The sequence below is a fragment of the Mustela putorius genome, unplaced genomic scaffold (assembly GCF_011764305.1).
Source record: "Mustela putorius furo isolate JIRA1106 unplaced genomic scaffold, ASM1176430v1.1 tig00000242_pilon_pilon_pilon, whole genome shotgun sequence".
Taxonomy (NCBI): domain Eukaryota; kingdom Metazoa; phylum Chordata; class Mammalia; order Carnivora; family Mustelidae; genus Mustela; species Mustela putorius.
In genome coordinates this window covers 11,890,337-11,900,724 of record NW_025421325.1, presented here as the reverse complement: position 1 = coordinate 11,900,724, position 10,388 = coordinate 11,890,337, and the positions used below count along the sequence as shown (strand labels likewise).

Here is a 10,388-nt window from a genome sequence, read left to right as displayed (position 1 = left end):
TCTTTCCAGAGGTAGTTTGCTTTACCTCTGTAAAGGAAACTATTTTATTTTTTAATTTTTTTTTAATTTATTTATTTGACAGAGAGAGATCTCAAGTAGGCAGAGAGGCAGGCAGAGAGAGAGAGGAGGAAGCAGGCTCCCTGCTGAGCAGAGAGCCCGATGCGGGACTCAATCCCAGGACCCCGAGATCATGACCTGAGCCGAAGGCAGCGGCTTAACTCACTGAGCCACCCAGGCACCCCCAGAAACTATTTTAAATGGTACAATATGAGAGTCTTCACTGCTTATAGTCCTTTCATCTATGTTGAAAAAGCTTCCTGAAATTTTAATATTTTTCCCGTATTTATTCAGCATAGATTTCCTTAAGTTTAAAATGATTTTCTCATTAGATATAACCAAATTTTGATTCTATAATAACACTCTTCCTTGTGGAATAGTGGATAAAAGGAAAATTTTACAATTTGTTCTAAGATAATTGTTGATATTTCTAAGCATTTGAGATGTATTATTATTTTCATGAATTTAGATGAGTTAGATTAAATTTGTGGTAATACACTGCAATACAAAATCCAATGTAAACATAGTCATAGATTTATTATAATTTTATCTGTATTACTTGTAACATACTCCTATTACAGTTATTGAAGATGAAGGTGACATGATAGATCTCTTCTTGCTTTGTTGATGAGTCCAAAGCTGGTTTAAGTCTCATTTTTTTGATTATCTGGAAATCTGAAACAAATAAATTACAAAATTTAATTTTACATTGAGGCAGAAAGTAAAAAAAATTCACTTGAAAGACATTTAGTTATTTTGTAATTTTCAGACGTAGCTTAAAAGATAAAAAGCACTTAATATTATGTGATATTTAAATCTGTGATTTTTTAAAGATAGTGTTTCAGTATTATCAAGTACTAGATGAAATTATTCTTCTTATGTTTGGAGAAACAGTTTATATGTAGCCTCTTGTTTAATTTGCATGCAACAGAAACTTTTTACTTGATTTACCATACCTACTATTTTCTTCTTCCAAATTATCTGGGTCTTGACTTAAACATTCCACTGTGCATTTTCTAGGTTCTCCTACAGGGAAAAAGATGTATAAATTCAAGTGTTTGTCACCAATACAATTTACAGTTTACAATTTACTGGGAATTGTTTTCAGAGGTATCTACCCTTATCATCTGTATGACAGAACTGTATGGATCACTTGTGTCACCAAGGCAGAGTATATTGGTCAAAGATGGACAGGATATCTCCTACTTTACATGTTCCTCAGCAGTATGAACTTGTCACTCCCCCACCCAGAGGTGCAATCTAATTCACCTTCTGTTGAACCCGTGCTAGGCTTAAGACTCTTGTATTCATTAGGATGCAGTGAGAGTGGTTACATGATTTTTGAGGCGAGGTGAGAAAAAGCTGTGCAGCTTCCTTCTACACTTGATCTTAGCCAAAAGGCTGAGAAGTGACTGTATAGCCTCCTTCTGTTTCTCTTGGGGTGCTTGCTTTGGAGGGAGCAAGTCACCATATAATAAGTCCTACCACCTTGCCATTCTGGAGAGGTCCCATAGACGATGCTCCAGTTGACAGTTGCAGCTGAGTCTAGAGTTCCGGCCATCCCTCTAAGGCTCCTGTCTATGAGGGAAGCTGTCTTGGAATCTCAGACTAGCCCACCTGTCAACTGACTATCACCATTGGGTGACCTCAACTGGTGTCTAGCATTCAAACCATGCTTGAATTCCTAACCCACAGAATTCTTGTGATACATATAAAATGGTAACAATAATAGCTACCTTTTTTTTTTTTTTAAAGATTTTATTTATTTATTTGACAGACAGAGATTACAAGTAGGCTGAGAGGCAGGCAGAGAGAGAGAAGGAGGAAGCAGGCTCCCCGCCAAGCAGAGAGCCCGACGCGGAGCTTGATCCCAGGACCCTAGGTCACAACCTGAGCCGAAGGCAGAGGCTTTAACCCACTGAGCCACCCAGGTGCCCCCAATAGCTACCTTTTGAGGGATAAAATGATTTGTTAAGACAATACTTGGAAGAAAAATGAATTTAGAGAGCAATATAAAGTATCCAAATAATTATATCAGATATGGGAAGTTTATATGTATAAATAGGCATGTTAATTTTGTACTTAAGTTTCGTATCTGTCCTTTTAACTTTCAAGTTGAATCCAGTGGGATTAATCTAATAATATTCTCTTTATTCTTGCTTATCACAGGCCTCAGTCTCCAGATTCCCCTTCATTTCCTATATTTTATTTTCTGCAAAGCTCTGTATTTTGTCCCCATCTCCTGCCATAACTCCTGAAACATTTCCTCTGTATTCTTATTCCATTTTCCAAAATTCCCATTACTTTCTTGCTCTAACAGAAACGTGACTGTCCTCAGAGGACACCTCCAACCCAGCAGCCTATTTTGCTTTTCTTTTTGTCAGTCTTGCTACCATTGGGCCTGGAGATGGATAGGTGTCCTGCTTACACCCTACCGTTTCCCTCCAGGACATTCACTTTCTTTCCTTCTCTTCCTAAAACTTAGTCATCAGTTTATACACTCAACTATCATGATTTACCTACAACAAGGCTCATTCTCCGTTGATTTTTATCATTGGCTCATTGTACCTTACTACCACTTTCTTCATTTTGCAATTTAAATGTCCATGCAGAAGATTCTTCACCCTGGATCTCAATTCCTTGAGTGCTGTTCTTCTAGCTCTGGTCCCACACCCTACTGTAGCCATTGATTCTTGTGGATAAACTTAGACCCTGTCATTAGCAATAACTTCAAGCCCCCCTCAAATTCAGTTGCCAACATTCAAAGACTTGACTTCTAGCTTTATCTTTCTAGATCACTCCTTCTAGTTCCCTAACACCAGCAATTCCTCTCCTTCCCCGGGACTCCCAGTCCTGCCACATTTTCATTGTTCCTCCCCATTTTGATCCCCCTCTCCCTTACTTAACTTAAATTCTATGGCCCTTCTTTCCCTTGCCTAAAGCCTGACCTCATGGCCCTTTTCCCACTTCACCATATTCATTTGACAAAACTATAACCCTAGATAAATCCAGCTGTCTCCTTATTCCTATCCTGTACTATATACCTCAGTGTGACAGGACAAACCAAGCCTCACTTTAAATTCATAGCCATAGACATTAAATAGCCATCCTATTAAACATTCCTGGTCTATTCATTCTTCTGCCACAGATGGTTATTTAGCGCTTTCTATTTTCCCAAACCTCTAATCCTGCCCATGGATCATTGTTTTCAGCTGATGATGTATTTCTGGTTTCATGGAGGAAATAAAAGACAATAGGAAAAAAACTTCCATAAGCTCTGTATTAACAGTTAATTTCCTACTTGTTTTTGTTCTATATGCTCTATCTTACCTATGCTCCCATCTAAGGCTAACCCCAGATTTCACCATTTCTTGCCCACATAAGACATGGCTCCAGTAATTCTTTCTGCCTCCCACTTACCAGAGTCCCTCCTCTCCCCCACCATTAGATCTCCCTTATCAGCAAATAAATATTTAGTTGTACCCACATGACTAAATTCTCACCATTGAATGTAAACAAAGTAACACACACTGCTTCTGGGTCTGAGTGTTAGACATTGGGCATTTATTCCTTCTTAAATTTTCCCTTTTCCTCAATCTTGGACAATAGAACCGTTACCCCGATGATTCAGTTTCTAATGTGTAGATAATGACAACACCCTATGGAGTGATTTTGTCCCACGGTGGCTTTTGGAAATGTCTGGAGAACTTACTCGTTGTTATGACTCGTAGGTGGAAATGCTACTGGCATCCATGGGGTAGAGGCCAAGGGTGCTTCTAAATATCCTGCAGTGACCATGACAGCTGTACCCCAGCCCTCTCACCATCAAAAAAATCATCCAGTTCAAAATTTCAATAGTGCAATTTTGAGAAACCCGGCTCCAGGGGATGGTGGAGCAACAGAGCACAAGATCATGGTCCCCTAAATGCCTGTGGAGCTACCTTGTGTATGCAGACTGCTCACTTAAGGAAGAAACAAATTTGTGTATTCTTAAGCTACTGTACCTTGGGGACTCTTTGAAACAGGAGCTTAGCCTTTACCTTAAGTGACATCATTCTTTTAGGGAAGGAACTACCTTGGGTTTTCTTAGTTTAATATTTGTCATTGTATGACAATATATAGAACATCCTACATCCTAATGCCAATTTTGTACTGTGTAATGTCTTAAACTCAGCATTCCCTTTGGTTTGGCAAGATGTAACAATCTCTCTTTTTTTTTTTTTTTAGATTTTTATTTATATATTTGACAGACAGAGATCACAGGCAGGCAGCGAGGCAGGCAGAGAGAGAGGAGGAAGCAGGCTCCCCGCGGAGCAGAGAGCCCTATGCGGGGCTCTATCCCAGGACCCCGGGATCACGACTTGAGCCGAAGACAGAGGCTTTAATCCATTGAGTCACCCAGGCGCCCCAAGATGTAACAATATCTCTTAAGCTGGGAAAGTCTTTTCTGGATTTTCCAAGTTTAAAATTACGCCTGGTTTGTCTCAAATAATTGTTTTGCATTCATTCTCCAGATGCTGAGGAAAGGTGATTTTTATTGGGACAATTTCCCAAGTGGGTTCTCTGGGAAGAATAGCTGTGTCTGTAGCTATTCTTTTACCAAACTTAGGCCACAGTTGCTTGTTTAAATAAAAGACCGTCACATTCCCTCTGTGCTGGGAAGCCTTAGCAATGATTCATTTATACCCAGGAATACCTGAGCTCACCATTCAGGTGTTCTGATACTTCTATTCATTTGCAACAAGGAGAGCACCACAGAACTGTTTGTTCTTGGTTACACTATTGCAAAAGCACTCATTTTGATTCCTAACCTAGGTTTTGTACTGTGGGTTTGACTTAGAATGTGATTTGTGATGTTTGATCTGTAGGACTTCAAGGAAGCTGGAAAATTGGGACCATTACCACTCCGACAAGAAGACCAGAATCAATACAAATTTGAGAGTATGATATTTGCTTATACTGTCTCCCATTTCAGTGGAAAGAGGCACTTTTCTGTTGCTAACAGTAGACTCTCTAGTGCTAGATTCCCTCAGGTGGACAACAAAAGAATCTTATTTATACCCCCACTTAGCCTACACTGTACCAAAGAACCACAGAGTAAGTCAGCAAATGCTGAATTGCAATCAATCTACGATCCCATCACTTCCCTTGAAAACAATGGAGTGTAATTTTCATATAATACAGTACTATACACAAATGTGATTTTAAAAATGTATTGGTAGAGGAATGTGAATTAAAATGGAGGAGACACTGACTAGCACTTTTGAGAATGAGAAGGTAAATGAGTTTTTATAATTTTGGCATGCAAAACATTTTTAGTGGCCTTATTCTAGAAAAGGGTAAATAATAACTCATACATAAAGGTTGTATCAGAGTTTATAGACTAGACCCCTGGTAATGGATTCAACCTTTCCACAACAAATCAAAAGTATTGTTGTATGCTCACATGAATATACAGTAGTCATTACCTTAAATTTAAAACTCACTATAAGCAGCAAGCACATAGAGCAGGATATGAAGGCTGTATTGTATCAGTGCGGTCTGCAGAGAATTTCTTCCTATGGTTTTTGCCTTGTTGAAATATATGTTGCAGTTCAAAGCTAAAGGGATTACTTCTGAATAGTCATCACAGAGGTTGATTACGTTCGTATATCATATTTAGCTGGACCCTGCAGGCTATTATTCCATTAGCTATGCTGGTCCTGTGATTGTCAAAAAGTTGATCACCTAATGTTAAAAGATTGTGCTTTCTGTTGACCTTATCAAAATGACTCAAAAGGTTTTGTTAAAAAATAAAACTCAGATTGTGTTTTATGAAAGTGATTAAGAATAAATACTATGCATAAAAATGATCAATATCTTATGGGTGATCTTAGCATTACACCATTATTAAGGATAAAATGATATTTTGCTTTAGTATTTCAGCACATTTTACCTAAAGCCATAGGTTTAACTTTAGTGGAAATAGTTCTTTCTTGCTGATAGTAGAGAGTATCAGAAACTGATTTCTGAAAAAATCAGTGTCTCCCTTCCTTCCTCCTTACATGTATTCAAATCATATAAAATTAACACCATAGAAGTAAGCTCAGTATAGCAATATTAACACAATAGTACATTTACAATGGCCTAATTACAACATGGTTTTATAAGGCAACTCTAAAGGCGGCCGGTTAGCTCAGCTGGTTAGACCGAGGTGCTATAAGGCAGCTCTAACTGAGGAGAGAAGTGTTTTGTTTGGAGAAAATACGTCAAGAAATGGAAGGTTTGTCATTTACACTTGATAGTCAGAAAATCACTTCAGTTAAGCATCTGACTCTTGATTTTGGCTCAGGCCATGATCTTAGGTCTTGAGATGGAGCCCCACATTGGGCTCCATGCTGGGTGTGGAACTTGCTTAAGATTCTTTCTTCCTCTCCCATTCCCTCCTGGCTTGCATAAGCACATTCTCTCTCTCTCTCTCAAAAGAAAGAAAGAAAGAATTACTTCAAATTATATATATATATTTTACTATATTAGATTTTACTAATCTAATTTTAGATTTTAACTGTTCTTTCTTTAAACAACAGTTATGTAGTTTCACTTATTTAGTAACAGTTGAAAATTTTTAAAGAAATGAGCTAAATATATATTATAAACCCTGAATCCCATTACCAATATAAGACATATTTCAATAAGCTTGAATTTTAACCTATGTTATTGTGAATTATTTACAGATTAAGTAAGCAAATGAAAGTGTTTCCTTGACAAAGATATTGACAGGTATGGCTTTATGATTTAAAATGCTCCATATAAAATTTTCATTAGAATCACATTACAAAAGCTGTCTTTGGGGAACAAAGAGGATTTTGAAGCTATCTCAATGAACAGCTAGTTTTTGAAATATGTTCCTAGAAATGGTGAGGGACTGGCACAGAGTCAGTCTGTGACATGGTCTTTTGGCATGGTCTTCCTTTGTAACTGATGGTGTGTAAAATGGCTGGTCAGGGATACAGCCTGTGGTCCTGGAGCACAGCCAGACACTAATTTCAGCCTCATTAGCATTGTTCTTTAATCAACTGAACTTTTCAGCGAGTGGAAGTTTCCTAATATTTCTTATACTTGCTTGCCTTTAGCCACCCCAGTTGATACAATAGAGAAGGAGAAGGTATCAGTCAGGAGGAAACAGATGGCACGTTCAACTTGGATTTTGAAGAGACTTTAATGAAGGGAATACTTGAGCTGAGGGCACGGCTAAGGAACTGACAAAGGATGCTGAGGCACCTACTGCCTCACAACAGAGGGATGCCATGCTGTTATCTTCCTGGGAGCTGAAAAGTAAAGGGGAAGAGGATGTTGGTATTGCACCCTGAGTGAGAAATGGAGATTCAGAAACAGGGTCTTCCTATAGAAGTGACAAGCAGCAGCTGTAGCGTGTCACAGCTATAAGGACTGAGCTGAAGTCAGGGACAGAGGAATCCTTCCCTGACCTCTCCACCTTCCTAACCTCTGATCTCCTGTTGGTGATGCCCTTTGGATAAATCCAAACCAGGAAGCCAGAAGGCAAATGAACCTGTGACATGCAGTCCGAGATCAGTTTTCTGGGACACAGAACAGACAAAGTGGGAGGTTGGATCTTGGGTGTGTGTGTGAAAGAACACATCTCAGTTTTTGACCCTTAAGAGAATATGCCCAGGGGTGCCTGGGTATTTCAGTTAGTTAAGAATATGACTTCAGCTCAGGTCATGATCTGGGCTTCCTGCTCAGCTGGAGGTAGGTCTGCTTGTCACTCTGTCCCTCCTCCTCTCTCTCTCTCTCTCTCTCTCTCTCAAATAAATAAATAAAATCTTTAAAAAAATCAATTAGTGAAACTGAAGACAGAGTAGCAGAAACTACCCAAAATAAAACAAAGAAAGGCAAAGAGTTAAAAAGATAAGTAGAATATCATTGGGTTGTAGGACTGCTTCAGGCAGTCTGTTATTACAAAGGTTACTGGAGTCTGGAAGAAGATGGATAAAAAAATATTTTAAGAAATTACAACTGAAAATTTTTCTAAACTTGGTGAACACCACAAACCCATAGATCTAAGAAGTTCAACAAATTCTAAGCTCAAAAAACACAAGAGTACTGAAAGAAAAATAACCCATCAAGTCCAGAATTCTATACCCAATAAAAATATGTTTCAGCAATGAAGACAAAATGAAGACCTCAAAGACAGGCAAGCTGAAGCAACTCTTCAACAGCAGATTGCACTACAGAAAATGATGAAGTCTTCAGGAAGAAGGGAAATGACAACAGATGGAAATCTGGATCTATACTAAGGTATGAAGAGTTAGAAAAGGCAAGGAAGTGAGTAAATATAAAAGTTTTAAAAAAATTATTAGATTCTTTCAAATGATATGTGACTGAAAAAAATAATATATTATGTGATTTATAATATATATAAAAATATAATATATGTAAAAGTATAATGTATGTAAAAGTATAATGTATGACAGCCATAGCACAAAGGCTGGGTGGGGGGAGAAACAGGAGTATGTTACTATATGGTTCTTATACTATGTGTTAAATGGTGTATTGTCACCTGAAGGTCTGATAAATTAAAGATGTGAGCTGGTCATTACTATTTTTCTTCTGGTTGTGGATTTTTAAAATTGTTCTAATATATACAAAATAATTTTTTTTCATTTTAACCATTTTTAAGTGTGTAATTCAGTGGCATTAAATATATTCACAGTGTTGTGAAAACATTACTATTATCCATTTCAAGACTATTTCAACATCCTGAACAGAAACTCAGTATCTATTAAACAATTCCCCATCCTTCCCACCCTGCAGCTCTTGGTAACCTCTGTTCTACTTTCTATAAATTTGCCTAGTCTCAGTACATCATATAAGTGGAATCAAACAATATTTGTCCTTTTTTTTGCCTGGCTTATTTTACTTAGCATAATATTTTCAAGATTAATTTATGTTGGAACTTCTATCAGAATCTTATTCTTTTTTTAAGGCTGAATAATACTTCATTATATGTATATACTATATTTTGTTTGTCTGTTCCTTTGATGAGCATTGGGTTGCTTACAGCTTTTACTATTGTCAATAGTGCTATGAACACTGGCATACAAGAATGTTTAAGTCCTTGCTTTTAATTTATTTGGCTACATACCTAGAAGTGGAATTGCTGGATCATATGGTAATTCTATATTTAACTTTTTGAGGAACTACCAAACTGCATCTGCACCATTTTATTTTTACATTTCCACAAACAATGCACAAGAGTTCTAATTTCTCCAGGTCTTGGCCAACATTTTTAATTTTCTATTATTTTGATAATAGTCATCCTAATGAGTGTGAAGTGATGACTCATTTTGGTTTTGATTTGCATTTCTCTAATAACTAGTGATGTGGAACATCTTTTCATGAGCTGATTGGCCATTTGCATATCTTATTTGGTGTAATGTGTATTGAAATCCTTTGCCCAATTTTTAACTGATTTGTTTGTTTTTGTTGATTTGTTCTTTATATATCCTAAATAATCAACCCTTATCAGATACAAGATTTACAGATAGTTTCTCTGTATTTTTCACTTTTTTGATAGTGTCCTTTAATGTACAAATGTTTAAAATTTTGATGGATTTCAATTTATTATCTTTTTTTGTCTATACTCTTGGGTGTCAAATCCAAGAGATTATTGCCAAATCCAATGTTGTGAAGGCTGTCCATTATGGTTTCTTCCAAGTGATTTATAGTTTTAGCTCCAATATTTAGATCTTTGATCTAGTTTGTATTAATTTTTGTATATAGAAAAGGTATATACAAAGGTAGGGGTCCAATTTCATTCTTTTCTTTTGCATGTGGATATCTAATTTTCCCAACCCCGTATGTTGAAAAGACTATTCTTTCCCCACTGAATAGTCTTTGGATTCTTGTCCCAAGTCAATTTACCATATACATATGAAGGTTTATTTCTGATTTGTCAGTTATATCCCATTAGTTTATGTGTCTGACCTTTATGCCTGTACCATTCTGATATGATTACTGTAGCTTCAAAGTCAATTTTGAAATAAGGAAGTGTAAATCCTCCAACTTTGTTCTTTTAAAAGATTATTTTGGCTATTCAGGGTACCTTTCAATTTAATACAAACTCAAAGATTGCTTTTTCCATTCCTGCAAAAAGCCTGTTGGAATTTTGATAGGGATTGCACAGAATTTGTAGATCACTCTAGGTAGTAACGCCTTGTTAATATCAAGTCTTCCAATTTATGAACGTAGCCTGTGTTTCCATTTATTTATGTCTTTTCAAATTTGTTTCATCAATGTTTTATAGTTTTCACTGTTTAAGTGTTTCACTT

General features: G+C 36.9%; 1 protein-coding gene across 6 annotated transcripts in view; it reads right to left on the bottom strand.

Annotated features, from left to right (window-relative positions):
* Positions 1-575: 575 nt before the first annotated feature.
* The window catches only part of TTC29 (tetratricopeptide repeat domain 29), a 233,524-nt gene continuing 223,711 nt past the window's right edge, over positions 576-10,388 (bottom strand). For all 6 annotated transcript variants that reach the window (XM_004758024.3, XM_004758023.3, XM_004758026.3 and 3 more), the window contains 2 exons: positions 1,014-1,083; positions 576-732 (listed from right to left, as the gene is read on the bottom strand). In XM_004758024.3, coding sequence (XP_004758081.1) covers positions 702-732; positions 1,014-1,083 — 101 coding nt within the window. In that variant the 3' untranslated portion in view covers positions 576-701. The remainder of the gene's footprint in view (positions 733-1,013; positions 1,084-10,388) is intronic.